The 26,706-nt window shown below is 38.0% G+C and overlaps 1 protein-coding gene across 2 annotated transcripts in view; it reads left to right on the top strand.

Annotated features, from left to right (window-relative positions):
* KCNK2 (potassium two pore domain channel subfamily K member 2) overlaps positions 1-26,706 on the top strand; it is a 137,364-nt gene that overhangs the window by 57,056 nt on the left and 53,602 nt on the right. For both annotated transcript variants that reach the window (XM_057315548.1, XM_057315547.1), the window contains exons 4-5: positions 16,874-17,034; positions 19,855-20,041. In XM_057315548.1, the coding sequence (XP_057171531.1) occupies positions 16,874-17,034; positions 19,855-20,041 (348 nt within the window). The remainder of the gene's footprint in view (positions 1-16,873; positions 17,035-19,854; positions 20,042-26,706) is intronic.

Below are 26,706 nucleotides of genomic sequence, written 5' to 3'. Positions count from 1 at the left end.
TGGGGGTTTCTGTCTAAACTGACTTAGCAGGATTCTTGCTAGAACTGGACTTTACAAGGAAGGACACAGGATGGGGCTTCTGGGTGGCTCAGTTTGTCAAGTGTCTGCCTTCAGCTCAGGTCATGATCCCAGGGTCCTGGGATTGAGCCCCACATCAGGCTCTCTGCTCAGTGGGGAGCCTGCTTCTCCCTCTCCTTCTACCTGCTGCTCCCCCTGCTTGTGCTCTCACTCTGCCAAATAAATAAATAAAATATTTAGAACAATGGAAGAGCCTGACCAAACTCTGGTCAGTGAGAGTCTCTTTACCAATAGATGGTATGATTTTATTTATTGCTTGTTTTCTTTTGTTTTTTGTTTTTTAAGTAAACTCTATGCCCAGCATGGAGCTTGAACTCATGGCCCCAAGGTCAAGAATTGCATGCACTACTGACTGAGCCAGCCAGGCCCCCTTATTTATTGCTTTTATAGTTTATTGTTTGATACCATGTTTGGTCAGGAATATGACATTAAATTATGCTGATGTTCCTATAGGAAATTTCTTTTAACAATAACCATTATAAGTATGATTTCCAGGAAATGTGTTATTATCATAGCAGATTCCTGACTTACAATCTCTCTCAAAACATGGGAAAACTCGAGGCACCTGGGTGGCTCAGTGGGTTAAGCATCCAATTCTTGAATTTGGCTCAGGTCATGATCTCGGGGTCTTGAGATCAAGCTCACATGGGACTCTGAACAGGATGTGGAGCCTACTTAAGATTTCCTCTTTCCCTCTCTTTCTGTCCATGTCTGCTCCCCCTCCCATGTGTGCTTGAGTCCTCTCTCTCTCTCTCTTTAAAAAAACAAATGGGAAAACTCATCATTCGTATTTTGCTAGAAATGATTCCCCATTTCCTTAGTGTTATTGGGTTATTTTTCTCCTTTCTTGGTATATAGGGAGAATCCGATAAGAGGCAGTTAAATAGCGCATGAATTTGCAGCCATTTGTGGAAATATTTTATTACGCCTTGAGTGAGATCTCTTTTATTGGCTTGAGCCTCAGATAAAATAGTTGGCCAACATTTAGTGGTCATGTTTTATCAAAAAAGCATATCTTTATGGAGCTCCTGGGTGGCTCCTTTGGTTGAGCAACCGACTCTTGGTTTGGGCTCAGGTCATGATCTCAGGGTTATAAGATCCATCGAGGCCTGTATTGGGCTCCACACTCAGCAGGAAGTCTGCTTGAGATTCTCTCTCTCCCTCTGCCTCTGCCCCTCCCCCTATTCATGCTCACATATTCTCTAAAATAAATAAATCTGCTAAAAAATGCATGTCTTTAAAAACATTCAGAATCGAATCTAAGACAGTTCAATGCACTGTCTGTGAGAGGCATGTGGAAACTAAGAAGGACTTGAGATAAGCTGTTTCCCTTCTCCTGGATCGTCCTCACATGGGGCTCTTCTCACTAGGGAATGGTGGGCAGCACCCTAGGAGTAAATGTGCTCTTATTTCTCCTGCAGGATCTTTCTCTCCCTCCTCCTGCCCTCTCACCAAGCACCTCTTTGCCCGGGTGAAAAGGGGGTGAGATGTACTTCCAATGTACCAAAGAAAAAGCTGGGGGAGTTAGGAAACAATGTGCAGGAGGATAATTATTGTTTTTGGCAAAATTCCTTTGCAAAGGGAATTCCTCTCAACTTTTAGCTTTCGATGTAGGTTATATAAAAGAATCTTGGTAGCAAAAAATGCTTGGTAGCATTAATCAGATATTCATGATTTTAGAAAGGTTCAGAAACCAACAAGAACTATGTAACTTCCTACAGATTTGCAACTTTACAATTGTGGTGTAGGATTTTATTATATAAGTTGCAACTGAGGATAGCAAGGGAGCCATCTTGTGAAATAGAGTTTGAACTGCAGGCCCGTGGCTTCTGCGCCAAGTGAAAGTGTGCTGATGTTGAACTTAAAACAAAATGTCAAACAGTCCTTAGATTTAGTGACTTTGACTGACTCATTTGTTTTGAGGCACCTATACTTTCTTTTCCAGTCTAAGTAGGTAAAACAGCAAATATTGGCAGAAAGGCATGTCCAGGTATAAATCCGTACTCCGTGGTTCTATAACTGAGAACTCTTAAGATTGAGAAACAGTATCTATAGTCTTGATCCCAGATACTTTTAGCTCTAAGCAATTGAGTTAATAGTTTAAATCTCAGCCTTCACGGTTCGCTGTTTAAGGTTGACACAGTATTTCACCTCAATAAGCTGTAGTTTCCACATTCAGAGAGTGGGGATAATCAGTTGCGCTTAATCTCATCGCGTTGTGAAAGGTTAATTAAGTACCCATATGAAGGGATGAGCGCTGTATCTAGCACAGAGTGAGAGTGCGTTGTTCAGTAGTGTTGGCCATTATTTTTTATTGGTAATGAAAATTATTTTATTATTTTTTATTATTGGCAATAAAAACAGTAATAGAGTAATACCATAGCCAGTCTAGAAGAGGTGATCGAGGTCGTCCTAAATACAGAGGGACGGAGGCAGATTTATTTGAGACCGATGAGAGTTAAGCTTCAGGACCCCCTCTCCCCACTGACATGGGTTTACTCCCTAATTTTGTATTCTTTTTCCTAAAGAGCCCCTTCCCCCACATTGTATAGCTTTAGACCCATAAACCCTGCCCCTGTCACAGGGGTATAAATTAGAATCACTTCTGTAGATATTTAAAAATACATGTGCGCATTCCCCTCCCCTCCCAGTGGAAGACAATAATTTAGTTGTTCTGGGGTGTATTTTTTTTTTAAGTTTCATGTGTGATTCTGATGTGCACCCTTGTTTTAAAACCAGTGATCTGGAAGAACCATGTACAACTTTGTGAAAGTTCTGAAATGAATACATCTTTTTATCAAAACATGATTTAATTGTCTTTTAATTAGGATCACATTTTTCCGGAGCCATATTTTTTCTTCAGCGTTTAGCTAGGTTCTTTGCTATATAGCATAGCTATGACTTTGACTAGCTTTTTAAAAAAGACCAGATGTTATGATTATCATTTCACTTCGGTTTCTGAAAGGCTTGCCCCCCCTTTTTTTTTAGGTTGCCAAGTGAGCATGCGCTGAATTTATATTGTTCTTTTTCTCACCTACTTCTAACATCTTACTCTTATGCCCTACAATATTAATGTTTTTCTGCATCTAAAAGTTTAAATTGTTTTGTATTAAAGTAATATTTTAATTGTTATTTTTAGAGGCAATTTTTAAAATACAGTTTGCACAGATCAAGAACTTCTCTTTTGCTTGTCAGTCCTGAATACAATTAAAAGCAGTAAAAAAAAAAAAATCATACTGTAGAACTATTTAGATCTGAGAAGTCTATTTAATTAAAATGAGGTATTAATGAAAGCCCATAGATAATTATTTTCAATTCAACCAATTTTCTTGAACATCTGCTGTAAGCAAAGCATGACACAAGACACGGAAAGGAAAGAAAAAATTTTAAAACAGAATCCCAAGAAGTTTATCACTAAGAAGAAAGGAAAAAGCGTGTAACTAAAGGGAAAGAATTCATGTTAGACTAATATGTAATTCCTCCAAAGGCAATAGAAAGTACTATGTTTGTTGAAAGAAAGCAGGATCCCATGTCGTTGGAAGGTGAGGAATGGCTGGGTGTTGGAAGGGGGAAGAGAAAGGACAGACAGGATTTCAACATGATAACTGAAGGGCCAAGTTGGTGTCACCATTGAGCAAGCAACATAAACCACGTAAAGAATCAGAAACGTCCACTCATTTTCTTCAACAAGTAATTATGACTCTGGTGTTACTGGAAGGTAGAACAATTCTATAACAAGGAATATTGGGAAATAAGCGGGGTGACTTATACATGAAGACCTTGGAACATCTAGCATTTAATAGGAGTCTCAAGACTGAAGCTGCTGTGCCTTGGGGAGAATGAACTATTTTGAGATGGATCTGGATGAGAAAAGGCCACATTCGGGCTGTTTTGGTGCCTTGAGGTAGTGGCAGTGGAAGTCTTTCATCAGGGAAGGGAATCAAAGGGTGGTGTTGAAGGGATCCCCTCGCTGCCTACAAAACCATATGGCTTTAGGACCTAGGCACGAGGGATTTGAGAACTCTGGCTGCACGGTGATTGATTTACTTCTAACAAGATGGTAGTGGTGAGGCTGTTAGTGTTGGGTCCAGGTATTGTCCAGATGACAGTGTTCAGAGGTCCCCTCAGCACCCTCGATGTGGGAAAGTGGGGACTGGAGAAGGCACAGGATTCTATGAAAAATGCCCCATGAGAAAAGCCTTTATAAGACAGTCCATAGGTATTGAAAAAAAAGGTCACTAAAAGAGAGCAGCAAGACAAAGTCTGCTAGTCACCACTAAGAACAAAACCTTCAACTACTGTTGGGAAGGAGACGACACTTGCCAGTCTGATTATCTTTAAAGGAAAAATACGATCCAGAAGTCAAATAAATAAATAAGAACTGTGAATACAGCCTGTGTGCAGAAGAAATTTTAAGGGCTAGAGAGAGTTAGTAGAGGGATAGCTTCCGGTCTTATCTTTTCATAACCCCACCATTTCGGTGAGATCCACAAGCAAAGAGCTGTTTGAGAACATTTTAGATTCGAGCTCTCAAACTTTATCAGGTGCTCTTGAAAACCTCAGCCCTTAGGATGAGGAACTGCCAGAATAGAATGCAGAGGGTTACCAGGAAGGGGAGACAGTAGGAAGGGAGCTTTGGGGAAGCATGTGTTTGTTTAGACATCCAGTGGAAATGCACTAGGGCTGTAGTAGGACTAAGACATAGGGCCTGACCTTATAGAACTTCTGATTACAGAACTGATGATTACCATTTAGTGAGATAAGTCTTAAGATAGGGAAATGTGTATGTAGGATAGAGGTCAAAGTCAGTCTTGGCAGTGAGTAGCAAGCACTCAAGGGAGGCTTCCTGGAGAAATTAATACCTAACCTAAGGAATGATGGATTCTTAGGAGTGAGCCAGGTGAAGAGTGGGTGGGGGAGGGTGTGCATTTGAGGCAAAGGAAGAAACATAGTCTAGAAGAGCTCAGTAAGGAAGTAATTGAGTTCGGTTAACTGATTTGTATCTTTCATCTGCATGGTACTGATTTTCACATAGGGTGAAATGTTTGTCCCTCCAGAAGAGTAATCCATTTACTCAGCACTTCAATTGGATAATTATTCCATTTCCAACCTACGTGCAATATTTTAAAGAAAACAATATGTGTTATTCCTGCCCTTACTCTATTCTTTTCTGTTTTGTTCCATCCCATTCTACAGTAGTTCAAGCTGTTCTCTAAGTTCTTGTGTATGTCTTGATCAGAGGACTTACAGGTATCTCATACTTCCCTTAATATTGTAAATAAGTCATTTGCCATCTCACTTAGCACATTTGAGGTAGTGCTCAAATAGTATAATGCCATTGGTTACTGCATATTTATCATGCCTTCAGATATTTTCCTGAGCTTTTCTCTATACGATGTTCAGTAGTCCCCTGTATTTACTGGATATTTAATTCCACCCACAACTAATATATTTGTCTTTTTTTAATAATCATTATTCCTTTTATATGTTTACTGCCATTACACGTGCTAAAAATTTCAGAATAATACTATTTAATAGTTATAAAATAGATGTTCTTTTTTCCCTGGATTTTAAGGGGATACCTCTTGTGCTTTAATATTAAGTACGATATTGAATGTTTTGAGATAGAATTCTGTGTCATGATAAGACAACAATTTTCTGTTTCTATAAGAAATGGTGCAGAATATCGTCCAATGTCTTTTTTATCTATAAGTGTATTTATAGATCTTCTTTTACTGTTGTGCAATATTTCAAATAGTAGAAATGTCTACAAAGAACCATATTGCACACAACCATCTATCCATCCACTTCCATCACATTGTAACATTGCTTCATGCTGTTTATGTTGTTACTGTTTTTAAATGAAACAATACAGGAAGTTGAAGGCCGTTTATCATCCTTCCCAGTCTCACCAGGAAGCCAACTCTGCACACCCATTCATCAACATTCACTGACCCCTTGATCTTCTCTCCCCCTTTCCAGATACCCACGCTTCCAGATATGTTTAGGTCTGTTTCTGAGCTCTCCGTTCTGTTCTGATTGGTCTCCCTCTCCCTGTCCAGTACCCCATTGTCTTAATCATACTGTTTTTAATAGCTATAGCGGGTCTCCATATCATGTAGGACAAACCTTCCCACCTCATTTTTCTCCCCAAATATTCAAATATTTCTTAGCTATTGTTGGTCCTGTTTCTTACAGATTTTTATAAAAGTGCATAAAACTCCACTGAAAACTCTTTCAAAATATCTATTGTATTTAGCATAAAATTAACACATATATCTCTTCGTCTCTTCAGGTTTCTTTTTATGTCATTTATTTTACAACTTTTTGGGTAATTTTATGCATAAAATACTTACATGTTATTTATGATATGTGTTCTTAGCTATCTTTGTTGCTAATGTTATTACGATCCTTTGATTTTGTACTACATTTGCTGATTGGTTCTTTCTAGGAGTATAGGAGTGTTGTGGTATGTGTGATTAGAGCCCAGACACTGGGCCTAAAATACCTGGGCTTGATTCCCAGCTCTCCCACTTCACTAGCTGTGTATCCTTGGGAAAATGATTTAACTTCTCTGTGCTTCAGTTTCCTCATTTGCAAAATGAGAATATTAGTACCTACACCTCATTGTGAGAATTGAGTGAATTAATATGTTTAATTGCTTGTAAGAGTACCTAGCACGTACTAAGCACATATAAATATATTGTATTGTTGTTTTTATTCATTTTGAATCTAGAAAACTTCTTCGTGGCTTTTTTTTTTTTCTTGGCTTTATTATATAGACAAGTATATCATCTAAAAATCAGTAATGGCTTCAACTTTTATTTTCTCATTTTGCATCTTTTTTTAAAAATAAAAGTCGGTAGCATTGACCTACAACAGAATATAATAGAGAAGTCATGAGGATGATCTATTTGTCGTGATCCTTATCTTAAAGCCAATGTTTTCAAGCTTCATCTTAAGTATAAGTCAGCTATTAGTTTTTAAATTTAAAACCATGTTAATAAAATTCCATTTCTGGTTTGCTAAAAGTTCTATCAACAATGGGTATTCAATTTTATCAAGTGCTTTTTCTGCATTCTTATATCTGTAAGGCCTTCCAGGTTATACTCAGACCCCCTCTGGTCCAATAATTTTTCAATCTCATTTTCCTTAAGGGTACATTTAGACTTAAAATTCTGTTTGGCATTAATGTTGTTATGTTGACTTTCTTTGGATAAGAATTTGCTGAAAAATGCTTTTTCATCCCTTTATTTTCATATGATCTGTGATATTTTTTTAGAAAATCTAATAATCTCTGTATTTAATCTATTTACATAAATTGTGATTGTTTATGTACTTGGACTTTTTTCTTGTTTATGTCATCCTCTTTGATCCTTTTTTCACTACTTTTCTACTCTTGATGGGATGATAGTGGTTACCATTGTTCTTGAACACGTTTTTGGCTACTGCTTTATATTTCTAGCATTTTAGCCAAACTGCTTATTTATTGAACCTTCCCATTCTCCCATCCATCTTGTTATTATTGTCCATTATTTACTTTCAGTGTTTTGTGCATGTTCATGTATGTGCACATATTTTGCAGTTAATAGTTGACTATATTTTCTGACATTTTTTTCCACTTCCATGCCCACTTCTGTTTCTCTTATGTTTTCCTTCTGGGTTCCTTTTCTTCTTTCTGATGTACATAATTGCTCAAGCATATGTAGATAGTGATTTTGTGAGGGTTTTCTGGGGGAGGTAAGGTTTCTTGGACTTTGTATGTCTGGCAAAGGCTAAAATAGGACCCTTCATTCTTCTTTGATAGTTGAGCTAAATATAAAATTTCAGGGTGATGGTTATTAGCACTTTGAAGATATCAGGACTCCATTATTTACCAATGACTGTTATTACTCATGTGTTGTTCCTTTGTAAATAAATAATTCTGTCCCTGATAGCTTTTTAGATTTTATCTTTATTTCCATGTTCTATGGTTCTTTATGATGTGTCAAGGCATGAGTATATACTTATTTATCATACTTAACACTAAGAGTGCACTTTCAATATGAGTCCACAATTCTTGGGTTCTCAGCTAACAATATTTTAAATATTGTCTCCTTGCTAGTCTTTCCATTTTCTGCTCCAGGAACTCATATATGATTGTTGAGGTCTCTTAGTCCTCCCTGCCCCTTAATACTTCTTTATGTTTTTATTTTAAATCCCTTTTCCTTTCTGTGCCAAGTTCTACGTGAATTATTCAGAATCACCTTCAAATTCACCAGTCCTTTCTTCACCTATTATCAGTCCATTTCATCTATTTTATTTCCATAAAAAATAGTTAATATGATTTGTTTCCAAGATTTCTTATTTATTCCATTTTCTTTTCTACCTGTCTATATTTTTGTACCTATTTATTGCATAATTTTAATAAAAATTTTATTTTTTTTAAATCTCTGGATATTCCAATCTACTTCTTTCAAAATTTAGTTTGGACCGTCCCCCGAAATTATGTTCATTTGGAACAAATTCCTGCTGCAGGCGTTGCTTGTGTTTGTGTTTCTTAGCATTTAATTTAGTTATGGACTTATTCAGAGGCTTATGTTGAGTAGGATGGTTTCTATTCCTTCTTCTTTTTCCTTCTTTTTTTACTCCTCACTCTTCATTTGTCCTGGGGTCCTTGCCAAATTTCCTGATATAGTACATTAACATTTATTGTCCCAGCAGGGAGTTTTTCCAGACTCTCCTTGGGTCTATTCTACTATCAGTACTTAAACGCTGCATATTGAGAGCCGTTGTGTAGATTCAGCGTTTGAACAGACCTAACTTCCTTTCAGAGATCAAAGTCAACATGGAACCAAACTTCCACTACACACTTTTTTAAGTACAGTGTTTTAATGGGGACATTTCACATATACATACTGCCATCCTTGGTTTTTTGTGTAGCCAGTCTTTGTCCATTTATGTACCTTCATTAATATTTAAGACAAGTTGGTAGGTGTGGCTGGTGGGCTCAATGGGTGGAGCGTGCAATTCTTGATCTTAGGGTTGTGGGTTCGAGCCCCATGTTGAATATAGAGATTACTTAAAAATAAAATCTTTTTTTTTTTAAAGTTGGTAGATAGCATATTTATTTGATTTTATTAACAATTGGGAATTTTCTGAATTGCAGTGTCTTCCTCATCTTTCTGTCCTGGGTGTCTAGCACAGTGAATGGCATGTAGTTATTAATGAATAATTTGTCATTGAACAGAATTAAATCATACTGATTGCTGTGGTGATATTTGATTTCTTCTTTTTTTGCATACAACTTAGTGCTTTGTCATATAGAATTGGTCAGAGTAAAGTAATAGTATGCAGTATTTTTCTTACCTAAATTTTCTCTCCATGGGATTGGAATAATAGAGTTTCACCTCCTAAATTTTTGGTCAGAATTACTTAGATTTTTTTAAATGTGTTTAACTCTAGAAGGGGCCACATAAATGCAATTTCAGATTATTCTTGCTTTTGTCATTGCTATTGTCAGTAAATGTAATCATAAACTACAGTCTCCACATTGAATGCTGGCTAAAAGAGCAAAGATTTTCATGAACTACCTATTAGTCAAATAAAACTCTTAAATCTGGAATATGTACACTGCAGCCAACAAGTCCAAATAGTTTAACTGTGTTACTCACTACCAGTAAGTCTCACTCAGAGGGTAGAAAGATTACTATTATCCAGAAGTATTCTTATTACACTTTTAGCCTGACATTTTTCAATGGAAGTGAACTTGTTTGTTAAAGTTGGCCAGTTGACAGGCTTTCAGTAAATCTCAAGTACACAAAGCCAAAAATGTACTTGGGGTTTATCAACTTACCATTACGAATATTTGTATTTCCCCATAACAGATATATCTTTAATAATCCACGTTTTATATAATGGTGGTGGAAGGCTAAATTAGAACACCTCAAATCACAAATGCAAACATGGTAGACTCAATCCAACTTCAGGCCTGCAAATGAAATGAAAGCTTGGCTCTTTGACCAAGAGGAGCCCTAGGAAGACCCACAACAGAGGTGTTTGACTCTCTCTTCACTGCTTCTTGGAAAAGCGTTTGGCCTCAGCATAGAGTTTATGCTCTTCTTTTGACATACGGCATCATTATATTTTTTGCATACCCATATTTATCTTTAACTTCTTTATGATTCTGTCCTAGAAGTTGTGCTTAAAAAGTTGTTCTCCTGCCCTATTTTTGTAGTATTTTATGGTCATACTTTCTTTATATTTGATGATTTAATCCACTCAAAAATATTTAGTGAATAATGTGAGGCAAGGACACCATTTATTTCCAAGTAGCTTACTATTTATCCCATCACTACTTACTGAATAATCAACTCCTTCTATATTGATTTGAAATATATTTACCAAATTTTCATTTACGTGCTGTGGTCCTTTTCTATGCTTTCTATTGTTTTCATTCATTAGTTTGCCACATAATTTTAAGAATTAAAACTATAGAGATCATCTTTTTAATTTGTAGGTAAACTTTGCCTCACATTGGTCTTCTTTTAAAGTATTTATTGACTATTGTTAATTGTATTCCAGATGAATTTTAGAATCATATCATTAAGTTGTAAAATTAAAAAAAAAAAAAAACTATGAGACTTTGATTGCAAAGATAGTAAATTTATTAATTAGTGGGGGAGAAATTTAATTTTCTTTGTAAATTCCCACACAGAGATATTCTATTTCTCTGAATTTTTTTCTTTGCCTCCTTCTGAAGTATTGTGAGTTTTTTAGATATATGGGTCAGTCAGTCAGTGAAGAAATACTTATTGATTACCAATTATGCATTAGTTAATAAGTCAGGAAGGTTTTGGAATTATAGTTGTAAATATATATATATAAATAATAAATCAACCTCTACACTCATGGAACTCATAGTCTAGTGGGGAATATAGACATTAAATGAACTCTTACAAATAATTAAATAATTGCCAAGCATGCACAGTGCATGAAGAGGGGGTTATTTATTTGTAGTAGTAATAAATGATCCCAGAAAAACGGCCTGTTCACTTGAGACTATTCAAATGAGAGTGACACATTTGGGTCTCCTGCTAGACGATGTGCTTACAATGGACTTATAGTAGCTTTCCATGGAAGGCCCTTCCGTAGAGGAATGTGAAGCAGCAGTGATAGCTGTTCTAGTGATGTCCTCACATAAATATCAAGGGTTGGCTCACAGGCGTCAGCCTGGCTTCCCTCCAGATCTCTGGCACAGACTACATACAGTCTCTTAAATTTCACTGTATTTTATTCTGTCGCATATTGGTAAATACTAGGCGGCGGGAGGGGGTGGCCCTAAATTATAGTGCTTGCCAATTTATGTGGCATAAATATTCCTCCTATAGCTGATTCCAGGCTACTAATGTGAAGTTAGCTGACTTGTAAAACTCCTGAAGATTTAATAGTTGATCTCTCAAGTGAGCTCCAGTATACTCCCCCACCCCAAGGTCCTGTCCTCTGGTTTCTGCCTAACCCCACCTCCTCCAAAGTGATGCCCCATCCCTGGTCAGTCTTGTCTATTCCCTCAAGCTCTTTGGAAGGCACTCCTTTTACTCTCTTATTTTGCGTATGTTATGCCATAAACTGACCTCTGCTCTCCTCAGGGGATACATTTTGCTTGCGAACACCTTAATTTAGGACTTAAAAGAAAAACAAAACTTAATACTGTTTCTTTTCCCTTTTCTTCTTGCTTTAACAATCCATTTTGCCCTGAGGCAATGAAGATGCTGCTAACTGACCAGGAAAAGAGTCAGGAAATTCAGACAATCACAAGGATTACTATTTTAAAAGCTTAGCATACTGCTTAGAATCAATGGATACCTTTCATAAATCCATTGATAGTACCAAGTCATTTAACCAATGCCCATTGGTTGGTCAAAACATGTGGTAAATCTGTGGAGGGAAGTCTCCTCTTATTTTACTCAGGGAAGAGAGGGGAGAAAGCATAAGGAACCATCCTCTGAACAGCCATTTCATTCTCTCACCCAGGGAGATTTTGGGGAGCTGTAGGCATTTCCTTTATGTCCGAGAACTGCTGGGTCACTGTGTGTCTGTCCACGAGAAGTGGTGAGTGCATGAGGGATGTCACCTAGGAGGCATAGATTCCTCATAATGCTCAGTGTAATGATAATTAAAGACATATTTGGAAGGCAAAACAGAAAGACGCTCAGAGAAGAGTTATATCAGGATCCTTCATTCCTACTCCCCTGGTCTCTCTTCTGCTAACCTTGACTTGGACGTAGTAAAAACGAAATACGGAGATACCACAAGGCACCGGTCTCCAAGTTTTTGATCAATGAAAGGTAGATTGGCTTTCCTTATATCTCGAATTCTCTTTGGATCTTGGGTCATTGCATTGGTGAGGTAAACAGGCTTTCTGAGGAAATCCTCTCTCAGCTTTTCTGAAGATGTTCCAGTGGCCTCCAGGCTGATTCTGAGTCGATGATGGATGAAAACTTGAAGCCTTTGTTTCTTATGCCCCTTTAACTTGTGTGGAGCAGATCAAATTGAGCTCTCTGACAGCTAGACTTTTATTTTTTGAACATTAGAGCCTATTTATAGCAATGCCACAGTCAGAATTTTTTAAAAAGTTGTATTATTATCTCTCCATCTATCACAGCTGCTAACTCGGGAAATGAATGGGCGAGCTCTGGTGTGCTGCCCCAGCCCACTGCTCTGTCCCAAGGACTCCCCAGGGGCCTGGACAAATCAGAAGCAAAGCTCCTGACTGGGTTTGTCAACACTGCCACCCAACAAACTCAGATAAACTCATCATAAGAGAAGCCAATAACTCAAGAGATGAGGGTTTGGAAAAGAGAAAGGCAGAAATTTATTTCAGGTGCCGGCAGCCAGAGGAGGTGGCAAGTTCAAGTCGTAACAACTGACCTCTCCACAGTAAGATGGACACCTAGAGTTTTATAAGGAAAGATTAGGGGCAGGGGGTTACGTGCAAGAGAGCAGGCAGAGAGTGTGTGATCATGGGTGAGGGTCAGTAGGTGTTCAGCCCATGGTCATGGGCAGGGAAGGGGACTTGTGGGTGAAGTCTTCTAGGCATTCCATTGCTATCATTGCTTTGTGGTCTGGTGGTTGGAATGTTTAAAAAGTGTGGTAAGAACTAAGCACAATGGATTTTAGTTAGAGCATGAGTTAAGCTGTCTTGTCTATTTCTGGTTCTATTTCTGGTTCTAACTGTTGGAGTCTACAGTTGAGCAAGAGGGCTCACTAACAGTGTACCTTATTTTTCATCTCTGGTCCTTCCTGGTGGTAGGTTACTTCTTATGGATATAATTCTGGAGACCTTTGTCCTCTTAATCAAAAAGAGAAAATGGGATGGAATAGGTTGACTCAGAATTGAGCCCTACCTCAGACCACGTCGTTATTCATCTGGAGAGGCAATAAAGAACATTGTTGGATCTTAGCAGGACTGTCTGGAATAATCAAAGAACCTATGTCAAAAGAGTCCACCCTGCTGACTTAGCATAGCCTTCTTGTTCTTGCGACTCTGGTTATTGATGTTAAGAATACAAGACAGGGCTGGGATTGTTGAGTTCCATTCTTGGATAGCATTCAGAAATGGTGCACTGTCCCAAATAGTTCAACTTTAAAGTTTTCCCTTAAAATTACCTTCATACAAGATTTCTGGGCCCTTTTCCCACCTGCCTTGGATGTATCCTTTGCACATGGTGCTGTGGTGTTCAGCACTCCAAGGCATTAGTAGGTAAGAACAGATGGGAGGCAAATGAGTTAAATGTGTAGACACCATATGTGAAAAGTTGCTTTCCTCTATGCATGCTATTTTACCAGTGCTCGGTCTAAAGAATGGCATCCACAGTTTGATAGAACATAGTGGAAAGCACTGTGTAATCATGACCCCATTAATCTATCTGTTAAATAGTTTGCGTACTGACCAGGCTAAATACATTGATCTGCTAATCTTTACTTCTACCAATAGTATGATTAATAGTAATTATAATAATTATTATTATAGCACCTAACATATACTGAGCACATATATGGAAAAATTTCCTGGGCACCTTTCCTGTGATACCTAACTCAACAAAGTAGATAATAATAGCAATATACCCTTTACCAAATGAGGATATAATTTACTGAAGGCCACGTATCTCTTGAGTCATGAATCCAGGAAGGGCTGTAATATATTGCCAAACTCTTACAGAGTATTTATCTTTATTTTTATTTATTTATTTATTTGAGAGAGAGCACAAGCAGGGGGGAGGAACAGAGGGAGAGGGAGAGGTAGAAGCAGGCTCCTCGCTGAGCCGGGAGCCTGATGCGGGGCTCAAACCCAGGACCCTGGGATCATGACCTGAGCCGAAGGCAGACGCTTTCTTTTAATCAGTTAATTTTAGACTTTAAAGTAAATGCTTTTGAAAGCCATGATGTTTGTATACCTTACTATAAATCTGTGGACTTTTTATTAGATGATCAGTATTTAACATTCTAAAAGACATTGGTAAATCCAGACATCTAATTCCATCTGATATAAACATGAATTTATCTTATAAGCTGTTTGATATAAACATGCACGTATCTCCCCTCACCAAAAAGTTGCATTGAGATGACAGAAAACATGAAATTAATGGGGAGGGGGAGTCCATAGTGCGTTGAAGGCAGGGAAGGTGTTGAGGAAACCATAATAGGAATGGATTTGGGGATGATATGAAGTGTATGGATTCAGATGACAATGAAATTCAGAGTAAGGAGCCCACATCCCGGGTACAAGCAAAACATAGGATTCTAAAAGGAAAATTTTTCTAAGGGAACTTCCTGAAGTCACCAAAATTAGAAGCAGAAGTGAGCCCATGGCCGAAAGCCTGTAAATTAATCAAAGTTCTATGGAACCACTCATCTTAACTTGTACAGTAGCTGTTTCCAGTCCGCCTCCAGAATAAAGCTGTGACTACAACTTCTCAGTTTGGGAGGTTAGCAGGGAAAGCACAGCGAAGAAGTGAAGTTGTTAGGCAGATTTCAGTCTATGCGTTCTCCACAAATAACATTTTCTAGAGATTTATTCACCTCCCCACCTCCCTGGTGTACTGAGAGGGCACCCTTCCAAATGGAGATTTCCCTTCTACCTTGTAAATGTCTCCTGCAAAAGGGTGACCTATATTTGGTTTCCTATATTTGGTTTTCAAAGTTTTTCATGTATCCTCAGTTTCTTAAAAATAACCACCTTAAAATAATCAGTGCGCCAAAGAGACATATCTTGGGGTGGCAAAAATACCTTCTAAATCCTCAGAACTTTAAAAAAGTTTAATAATTTCAAGGTTTTAGTTTTTACTTTTTGGTATGTGCTTGAATGAAAACAGGATTTTTAAAGTTGTTATATTAAACTTTAATCTTTAAATAACGTTAGCATATTTAAATTCTCTTAAATTAAGAAAGTATGCTCTTTTCCATAAATGACAATGAGAGCTCTATATTTTACAGTATTATCAGTATAGAGAGACAGAAGGAAATTTAATGAAAATATTGGCTTTATTGCTGTGTTACCCCCTTGGTTTTCATCATCTATTTTAAATGGAACATTAGCTGTATTTTGTAGATTATTGGAATGTTTGCTTATTAAAGTATTGTGTATTAAAATATATTTTAAAAGGATTCTTATCTAGTTGAAATCTGTGATTAATATCTTTTAATATTGGGGAATTTCTGAATTACCCTCGAGGTTGTTAAAAAACAAAAGTTAACTGAGTAAATATGAAAATCTAATTGGCTTTATTAAGTGATTCATGAATCAGGCAGCATCCCATCTAGCAAGCAGAGGGGAGCTCAGAGGAATTGTACAACACGCAACAATTTTATAGAACAAGGGTGGGGGCAAGAAAAAAAGAAAAGGATTTTCAGGGCAAGGTAGATTTCCCTGAGAGGGAAGAATAGGTCTTCTCAGACAGATCGCCTCATCTTCCTTTGGGGGAGGGGGTGATGGAGAGGGCCAATGTGGCGGACACTTTGCCTCTAATAGGAAAATTCCTGACTGGTTAAGGTTAAGACTGAGACTACATTTCTGGGTGAAGTTGAAACTGCAATTAGATTAGTTGTTAATCCCCAGTTTGGGGATTCAGCCTAAGTGGTGTCATTTTGGGCCTATGGTTTTATAGCTGGGGCACAGGGGAGAGCACCTGGCTCCAGGGGTCCCAAACAGACCGCGCTCAGACACTTGCCGCTGACAAAATCCGAAGGCAGAGAAACAAGTGGTGGTGAAGCTAGAAAGGAATATATTTCAGTGAGGTCAACACCGGGAAGACAGCAGACTAGCGTCTCAAAGACTGTCTCCAAAAGGCCAATATTGCATGGTGCACTGGGTGTTATACGCAACTAATGAATCATGGAACTTTACATCAAAAAATAGGGATGTACTGTACAGTAACTAACATAATATAATAAAAAATATTATTATTAAAAAAAAAAGCCAATAATACTTCCAGGTTTACATAGGAAATCGTGGGGCAAAGGCGGGTAGGCCTTCACAGGGAGCCAGTGGAAGTTCAACCAATCATTGTCTTGGAGTCAGTTACGGGCAGGGTCTTGCTGGCGCGGGTATGGTTTCAGGCAGGTAGTGTCCGTCTCCTGCCTGCGCCAAGCCCCAGGCTGGAAAGAAGAACCCAAGCAGAAGGTTTGAGGTCAAAATGGAAATAGCTCAAGCCCTCTTTCAGTTTGTTTCGTTTTCTTTTTAACGAGGTCATATGTTTTAAACTATTACTCGTTTGTAAACAACTGAAAACAATTTTTTTTTTTTTTTTGTATTTAGGATTTGGAAATATCTCACCGCGCACAGAAGGGGGAAAGATATTCTGTATCATCTATGCCTTACTGGGAATTCCCCTTTTTGGTTTTTTGTTGGCTGGAGTTGGTGATCAACTAGGGACCATATTTGGAAAAGGAATTGCAAAAGTGGAAGATACGTTTATTGTAAGTATAATAGCATTTTAGCTACACATGTTTTTTAATTTTTTTAATTAAACTTTTCTATCGTCTCAGGTACAGATAATCAAGTTATTGGGTTTTCCATAACCTCTTATATGTACCTTTATTAGCATGTAACTCACTTCATAGTTATTTTCATACTTAATTTGAATGAGTAAATTAATACATGGGAAAAACCAAAAAATATGCAGAAATGAAGTAGAAATCTGACAAACCAAGCTCCAATTCCAGACGTCTTGTCTTGCTGTATTCTCTTAAGCTAGTTATTTTACCCTGAAATCTCCATTTTGTCATTTATATAATGTGAATAATGGTACTGACAATGGAGACATCACTTTAAAAGTTAAGAGATAATAAGCAAAAGCTTGAGGCGCCTGGGTGGCTCAGTCAGTTAAGCGTCCAACTCTTGGTTTCGGCTCAGGTCATGATCTCAGGGTCCTAAAATGGAGCCCCTAGTTGGGTTCCTCCCTCAGAACAGAATCTGCTTAAGATTCTCTCCCTCTTCCTCTCCCTCCCCTGCTGCCTCCCCCCGCACTTACGTGCATGCACTCTTTCTTTCTCTCTCAAATAAATAAGTAAATAAAATCTAAAATAAATAAATAAATAAGTAAAAGCTTAACATAGCTAGTAAATAGCTGACAATATTTTCTAATTTAAAATTTGCTTTGGTACCTTGTTCATTTGTGAAGGACATCCTATTTAGCAAACACGATAAAGGTGATCATGTAACTTAATTCAGTGATGTCATTGATAGAAACTTATCCAAGGGATGTAATTCAGTAGGACCAAAAGTAATACACACAAAGATGTTCATGGCTATAGTATACTCAATAGAAAAAAAATAAGTAAAATGAAAACGCTTTTACTAGAATGGTAAATGAAAAATAGTAGTGATACCACTATGATTACAAGCTTCTATTCCTGAAGAAACTTACCAAGAAAATAGTTGCATGAGTGGGTGGGATTATAAAGGATATGTTACTACCGTCACCAGTATTACAAATACATTTTACTTACTCTTCAATAATCTTTTCATCTTTTCACAAACATTTCAATTAAGTATTTTACATTTAATTCTATTGATGAAATAAGACTACTGAGTATTGGTATTTCACTTTATAGTTCCACTTCTTAGCATTAGTTATGTTTTGTTTTTAAGTTCCAAGTTCATTCTCAGATATTTCTACAATTGGAATGGTGTAGGTATGATTATTCTAAAATACAAGTTTCATCCTATTCTGGGTATTATACTTTTCTTATATTGATATTAAAAGTATCTTATATTTATATTAATTAAGAGGGAATTAAGAGGGCAATGCTGAATTGTTCATCCATTCAACAAATTTTTTTTGCTTAATTTTTTTTTTAATCTGAGTATAGTTGACACGCAATGTTAAATTAGTTTCAGGTGTACAAAACTTAGCGATTTGACAAGCTTATGCATTATGCTATGCTCACCACAAGTGTAGGTACCATTTGCCCCATTGCATTGCTATTACAATATCATTGACTGTTTTTCCTACATTGTGCTTTTATTCCCTTGACTTACTCATTTCATAACTGGAAGCCTGTATCTCCTTCTTCCCTTCACCCATTTTGCCCAATTCCCCCTTCCCCCTCCCCTTGGGTAACCCTCAGTTTGTTCTCTGTATCTATAGTTCTGATTCTGCTTTTTGTTTGTTTATTCATTTGTTTTATTTTATTCAACAAATTTTGGGGTGCTTACTGGATGCCAGGTAATGCTTTCCATGCTGCATCTATGTCGGTGCTTAAACACATCCTGTACCCTTGTGGTGAATCCATTCAGTGGTCATGATTCCATGCTTAGTACTAAACAATAATGTGAGAACTTTACAGACATGAATTCATTTAAATTTCACATATGTGATAAGGATGGTAGACTAGAAACTTTTTTTTTTTCACTTTCCATTCTATGGTTTCATAGATCTTTATCTCTGGGAAATGTTCAAGTTCTAAAACTCATGGTTTTTTTATGGTGGGGATGTGACCTATAATTTTCATAGCAGATAGGACAGATCCAGTTACAGATGAAAAATATACAGTGATTAGCCTCAAATGAAGATCTGGAGATAAACTGCTGTATGTACAAACGTAATATGGGATACTGTAGAGATTCTTGAAAAGAGAAGAGGGTGAAAGACAGCTGTAGTGTAAGAGTGTTGAAGATTCATCCTTGCCTACGTGTCATGTTTGATTTATTTAGTTGTACAGTTTAAGGCCATAGAACAGAGAGACAATTCATCTGGTTCACAGGGAAATCCACTGTGGACTTTAAGTCTATTAGTATTTCAGTTTAATCAGTTGGAAGATGATAGGAAAACACAGGAGTGAGGGGGAAATTTTTCATAAAATTAATAATTTTATCAGTTATTAAACTATTTAGTCCATGGTTCAATTTTGTCTATTTTCATGTATTTCTAGATTATGTTTGGCCCATAATCAGTAGTATGCCTATAGAATAAAAATATTTCAAAAGTAATTCAGGTAAACGAAGAGTGATGTACATCTGAAATTGTATTCTCAGAGCAAATGTAATTTATTTTGAAAGCATTTTGCCTGTTGTAAAACTGTGTAAGAGTAAAGTAGCACCATCATTAGCATTGATTGTTTTGAGTTCTTTGTGTTATACCCAATTTTTATAAGATAATTGAAAATTAATTATAAAAGGGAAAAAAATAACATCCTCACCTGCTCATTTTCTGAGAACAGTGTACTAACTATGCCAATAATCAATAAATCTCAATCAGTGTCTCTCTCTCCTCCTCTCTTCACTCTCATCCTTAGAAGTGGAATGTTAGTCAGACCAAGATTCGCATCATCTCGACGATCATATTTATACTGTTTGGCTGTGTACTCTTTGTTGCCTTGCCCGCGATCATATTCAAGCACATAGAAGGCTGGAGTGCCCTAGACGCCATTTATTTCGTGGTCATCACTTTAACAACCATTGGATTTGGCGACTATGTTGCAGGTAAGTTTTTCCTGGCACTGACCCTACTCACCTAACCCGTGCCCTTTAGTTAGACTTTTCTAACACAGCACAACACAGTGTCTGTCTTAGTTTCCCAGGGCTGCTGTCATGGGCAAAGTGCCCCCAGACTGGGTGGCTTTAAACAAGAGAGATTCATTGCCTCGCAGAATTTCAAACATCAAGGGAACAGTAGGAACATGGTCCCTCTGACACTCTAAGTGAAATCCCTCCTTGCCTCTTCCAGCGTGTAGAGGAGGCCATCCGCCCTTGCCCACCCTGCTCCATTACTCTCATCCCTGCTACGACATCACATGGCGTTCCTTCTCTCTGTGTCTCTGTCACTGTGTCTGGATTTCCCTTTTCTTATACGGACACCAATCATACTGGACAAAAAGCCCACTCTACTCCAGTATGAGTCCAGATGAACTAATTACATCTTCACATGCTCTGAGGTGCTCGGGATTAGGACTTGAGCATACAATTTTGGGAGACCGCTTAATCTGTAACAGTAACAGAGAGACAAAAAAAAAGCATTCTGTGACAGTGGAGGGAAGCAGAAGGGTGCAGTTGAACATTTATTTTCATTCTAGGAAAGAAAATTAAGTTGCTGTTTGTTTAGAATCGTATATTCCCACCCTAATTTCAGAAACCAGACAATCTGCCTCTAATTTTTATTTTTTATGTATTTATTTATTTTTCTTTTACTGTTAGACAAATTCGAGTTTATCTTTGCTCTTTTTACTTAGGTGTTTTCATATCTCAGTTTGAAAAACACCTGCAAACTTAGAAGATGTTCTAAGCTACTTAAAACCTTCTTTTCTCTAAGATATTTACTTCATTTAATTTTCAGTTCTCAGGACAGTATTTTTTACATTAACCAGTATCCACACGTTTTACTCATGTTTTTTGATATTTTTCTCTTCTACACGTTATTACAATTGCACTTTGCTTTTTTGTTGTATTTCTTGGGTCTTAACTTCATGTTACTTTAACTCCCTCTTTACCATTTCAGTTATCCAATTATTAGTATTGTTCTGATTCCAATTTTAAATAAATTATAATAATGGTGGTAAAAGTAAGTGTGATGGTGTTCTATCATGGATCATTTTGACCAGCTCCTGAAAATCTAAACCCTTCTTTTTTAGAAAAACCAATTTCAAGTATTAGAAAAACATGCTAAACACTCTAGTAGGAATGTGCCCTTGAACTTCGCAGGATAAACTCACCAGCCTAATTTAGCTTTTATACTTTTTAGCTGTTCACTGTTCTTTCTTGTCCCAAAGTTCTTAAATGTTTTCAGAGAAAAAATATTTTGCGCAGTTCTATAAAATCTCAGAGAAGGCTGAGAGTTCATCTGTTTCTATTGATTTGTTAATTATGGTTTAATCTGGCAAAGCCCATACTCCCCTTGAAGACGGGCATGTTTTCATACAGGAAGCTTTGCTTTTGGTCAAAAATCCTGTGCACACAGCTCTGGACTGGATGGAGGCCCCCGAAGGGGGGGATACATCACTCTGCTGGAGATCCTCTAGTTTTCTAATTAGCAAAGTGTAGAGAGAAAAATCTCAGATATTTGTAGCTCTTTTTTTTATATAATTTTTATTTTGTTATATTAGTCAACATACAGTATATCCCCAGTTGTTTTTTTTTTTATGATTTTTTATTATATTATGTTAGTCACCATACAGTACATCCCCGGTTTCCGATGTAAAGCTCGAGGATTCATTAGTTGCGTATAACACCCAGTGCACCATGCAATACATGCCCTCCTTACTACCCATCACCGGTCTATCCCATTCCCCCAACCCCCTCCCCTCTGAGGCCCTCAGTTTGTTTCTCATAGTCCATAGTCTCTCATGTTTCATTCCCCCTTCTGATTACCCCTCCTTTCTTTATCCCTTTCTTCCCCTACCAATCATCCTAGTTCTTATGTTCCATAGATGAGAGAAATCATATGATAGTTGTCTTTCTCTGCTTGACTTATTTCACTTAGCATTATCTCCTCCAGTGCCGTCCATGTTGCAGCAAATGTTGAGAATTCGTTCTTTTTGATAGCTGAGTAATATTCCATTGTATATATGGACCACAACTTCTTAATCCAGTCATCTGTTGAAGGGCATCTCGGCTCCTTCCACGATTTAGCTATTGTGGACATTGCTGCTATGAACATTGGGGTGCATATGGCCCTTCTCTTCACTACGTCTGTATCTTTGGGGTAAACACCCAGTAGTGCAATTGCTGGATCATAGGGTAGCTCAATTTTTAACTTTTTAAGGGACCTCCACACTGCTTTCCAGAGTGGCTGTACCAACTTGCATTCCCACCAACAATGTAGGAGGGATCCCCTTTCTCCACATCCTCTCCAACAATTGTTGTTTCTTGCCTTGTCTATTTTTGCCATTCTAACTGGCATAAGGTGGTATCTCAGTGTGGTTTTGATTTGAATTTCCCTGATGGCTAATGATTTTGAACATTTTTTCATGTGTCTGTTAGCCATTTGTATGTCTTCATTGGAAAAGTGTCTGTTCATATCTTCTGCCCATTTTTTGATTTGTTTATTTGTTTCTCGTGTATTGAGTTTGAGAAGTTCTTTGTAGATCTTGGATACCAGTCTTTTATCTGTAGTGTCATTTGCAAAACTCTTCTCCCATTCCGTGGGCTGCCTCTTAGTTTTTTTGACTGTTTCCTTGGCTGTGCAGAAGCTTTTTATCTTGATGAAGTCCCATAAGTTCATTTTATCTTTTGTTTCTCTTGCCTTTGGGGATGTGTCATGAAAAAGGTTGCTTTGGCCGATGTCGGAGAGGTTGCTGCCTATATTCTCCTCTAGAATTTTGATGGATTCCTGTCTCACATCGAGGTCTTTCATCCATTTGGAGTTTATCTTTGTGTATGGTGTGAGAGAGTGGTCAAGTTTCATTCTTTTGCATGTAGCTGTCCAATTTTCCCAGCACCATTTATTGAAGAGACTTTTTTCCACCGGATGTTTTTTCCTGCTTTATCAAATATTAGTTGCCCAAAGAGCTGAGGGTCCATTTCTGGGTTCTCTGTTCTGTTCCATTGGTCTATGTGTCTGTTTTTGTGCCAGTATCATGCTGTCTTTTTGATCACAGCTTTGTAGTACAGCTTAAAATCCGGCATTCTGATGCCCCCAGCTTTCCCTAGGCCAAAGGCAGATGCTTAACAACTGAGCCACCCAGGCACCCCTACATCCCCAGTTTTTGATGCAAAGTTCCATGATTCATTATTTGCATATAACACCCAGTGCACCATGCAATATGTGTCCTCCTTAATACCCATCACCGGCCTATCCCATTCCCCCACCCCCCACCCCTCTGAAGACCTCAGTTTGTTTCCCAGAATCCACAGTCTCTCATGGTTCATTCCCCCTTCTGTTTACCCCCCCTTTCTTCTTCCCTTCCTTCTCCTACCGATCTTCCTACTTCTTATGTTCCATAAATGAGTGAAACCATATGATAATTGTCTTTCTCTGCTTGACTTATTTCACTTAACATAATCTCCTCCAGTCCCGTCCATGTTGCTGCAAATGTTGGGTAATCGTTCTTTCTGATGGCTGAGTAATATTCCATTGTATACATGGACCACATCTTCTTAATCCAGTCATCTGTTGAAGGGTATCTCGGCTCCTTCCACAATTTAGCTATTGTGGACAATGCTGCTATGAACATTGGGATGCATATGGCCCTTCTCTTCAGTACATCTGTATCTTTGGGGTAAATACCCAGTAGTGCAATGGCTGGATCATAGGGTAGCTCAATTTTTAACTTTTTAAGGGACCTCCACACTGTTTTCCAGAGTTGCTGTACCAACTTGCATTCCCACCAACAGGGTAAGAGGGATCCCCTTTCTCCACATCCTCTCCAACATTTGTTGTTTCCTGCCTTGTCAATTTTTGCCATTCTAACTGGCGTAAGGTGGTATCTCAATGTGGTTTTGATTTGAATTTCCCTGATGGCTAATGATGTTGAACATTTTTTCATGTGTCTGTTAGCCATTTGTATGTCTTCATTGGAAAAGTGTCTGTTCATATCTTCTGCCCATTTTTGGATTTGATTATTTGTTTCCCATGTATTGAGTTTGAGAGTTCTTTGTAGATCTTGGATACCAGTCTTTTATCTGTAGTGTCAATTGCAAATATCTTCTCCCATTCTGTGGGCTGCCTCTTAGTTTTTTTGACTGTTTTATGGGCTGTGCAGAAGCTTTTTATCTTGATGAAGTCCCGAGCTCCCGGTTTTAGTCCAGTTCCAGTGAGCGCTCCAGAGCTCTGGTTTTCAGTCTGGTCACACGTGCATTCCCAGGCCCAGGGTCTCAGTCTGCCCTCCCACCGGTGCCGGTCCACGAGTCCGGCTGCTCCCCAGTGCAGGTGGCTACTGCTTCCCAGAGCCCAAGCACATCAGCTCCCTCCCCCTTCCATTTATCTTCTGATATCTGTGCGTGAATTCATGGCTCCCCGCTTTGTACCTCAATATTCAGTGCTGGAGATGTTCGTTTGTAGAGATCCAGATGTATCTTCCTATGTCTCAGGCTGATTCTGTGGGTTTTCAGGATGGTCTGGTACCTATCCAGCTCTACTCAGGGGACCAGCTGAGAAAGGGGTCCCCTACTCCTCTGCCATGTTTTCTCCTCCTTGCAGAAAATAGTCGCTTTTCTGTTCATAGAGTTTCTGCTACTCTTTTCTTCATTCTCCAGTTGCGTTCATAGGTATTCAGAATGGTTTGGTAGCTCTCTAGCTGAATTCCTGGGACCAGATGAACTTTAGGGCTCCTGCTCCTCCGCCATCTTGGAACTGCTCTCTATTTGTAGCTCTTTATAAGAAGACAAACTTCTGCTCTAAAACACCCATTTTTCTACCTGTGAAGGTATATGATTGGCTTAAGTAGAAGTGGAAAGTGCATTAATGCAGGAGAAAGTAAGCCACAGTGAGATGATAACAAGATTTAGACTTGTTGATATGTTAACCTTGGCCTCTTGCACCACTTTATAAATATCATTAATAAGGTCTTATAGCAGCTGTGGAATTTATAGGTATTTCGTGAGGAGTCTGAGGCCAACAGCCTTGCATTGCATATGTTATTTTAATTTTTAATAGTAGTGCAACATTTTATTTGCTTATTTATTTATTTTTCAGCTTTGTTGAGATGTAATTGAAAATAAAATTATAAGATATTAAAAGCATACACCATGGTGATTTGATATAAGTAAACATTATAAAAGGATTCCCACTGTCTAGTTAATTAACACATTAACATATCCATCCCTTCACATATTTATCTTTTGAGGGAGTGAGCAGTGGTAAGAACATTTAAGTTCTACTCCTACCAGATTTCAGTAATACAATACAGTGCACCTGTTATTTTAAGAAATTAACAAATTCTGTCAGTCCAGTATGTGTCCTGGTCTCATAAAAAACAAACAAACAAAAAAAAAAAAAACAAAGATTATAAATTAAAAAAAAAAAAGTGGGTGGAATCCTAAAATAATGTTGTATTTGTGGCCACAGTATAAAATGGCTTAAAAAAAAAAGAACAAATATTTTTACTTTGTGGTTTCATAGAAGATGAAAAAAATACTTTTTAAAAAAAGATTTTATTTATTTATTTAGAGAGAGGGAGAGAGTGAGCACGTGCACAAGTGGGGGGATGGACAGAGGGAGAGGGAGAGAGAGAATTTCAGGCAGACTCCCTGAGAGGGGCTCCATCTCGCAACCCCTCATGACCCTCAGATCACGACCTGAGCCAAAATCAGGGGTTGGAGCCTCAACCAACTGAGCCACCCAGGCGCCCCATCCTTTCTTTTTTTAAACAAATCTTAAGAGATCCACACTTTGAAACTGGTTAGATCAAGTGGGTCTCTTCATAGCCACTCTGTTAGAAGTGCAGTTCAGGGAGAACGTCTTGTGTGTATGAGTGGGGACCCCGATTTCAGAGTCGTGGCAGAGCACCACAGGGGAACATGGTCACAAAATGATATTTGTGTGACACTGTCATCTAATAAACATCTTTATTATTACTAGGATTTTATTCTTTTGCGCCCCTTGCTAAATCCGTTACTGTGATTTTATTTTTATTTTGCAGAGGAAGTAATAAAAAGCACTAGAAATATGCCTTGCTAAAAATTAGCAAAGGAATGTGATGGGATTAAAGTGACAAATGCCGAGAAAGATAAATTAGAGAAGAATCCTTACATACCAGGTCCTTGTGCCCAGGGAGCGGTTTTGGAAGGAGCAGCAAAGGCTGGTAGGACATGTGTACTCTTTGCAAGAGTCTTTGGAAAAACAAAAATCTTGAGTTCTTTTTTTAAGGATCCGGGAAAAGAATTGCCTCACTTAATTCAATAGAGTACACGTAGTTTTTTTTTTCTGGGTACCTTGTGGCTGTGCAGCAAAAGTCAGCTGTTGAGCAAAGGCAAGTCTCCCATCAGGGAAATACCAGTTGTTTACTTTGCAGAACATACCCCTTTGAAGTTCCATGTCACTACAGATAGTATTCTCACTTAATTTTGGTATTTTCGCCAAGGAAAAGCAGGAGGCATTGCTCCAACTTGAATCTTCTCGCCTTTCTCTTGAGCTGTAAATTTCGCAAGAACACAAAGATACACCTCCTGTAACGCGACTCACCATCTGATGCCCTTCTCACACCTGCCAGCCC

This window comes from Ursus arctos, unplaced genomic scaffold, assembly GCF_023065955.2.
Source record: "Ursus arctos isolate Adak ecotype North America unplaced genomic scaffold, UrsArc2.0 scaffold_2, whole genome shotgun sequence".
Lineage (NCBI taxonomy): Eukaryota > Metazoa > Chordata > Mammalia > Carnivora > Ursidae > Ursus > Ursus arctos.
The sequence above is the reverse complement of the archived record's forward strand: the minus strand, read 5'-3'. Positions and strand labels throughout refer to the sequence as shown.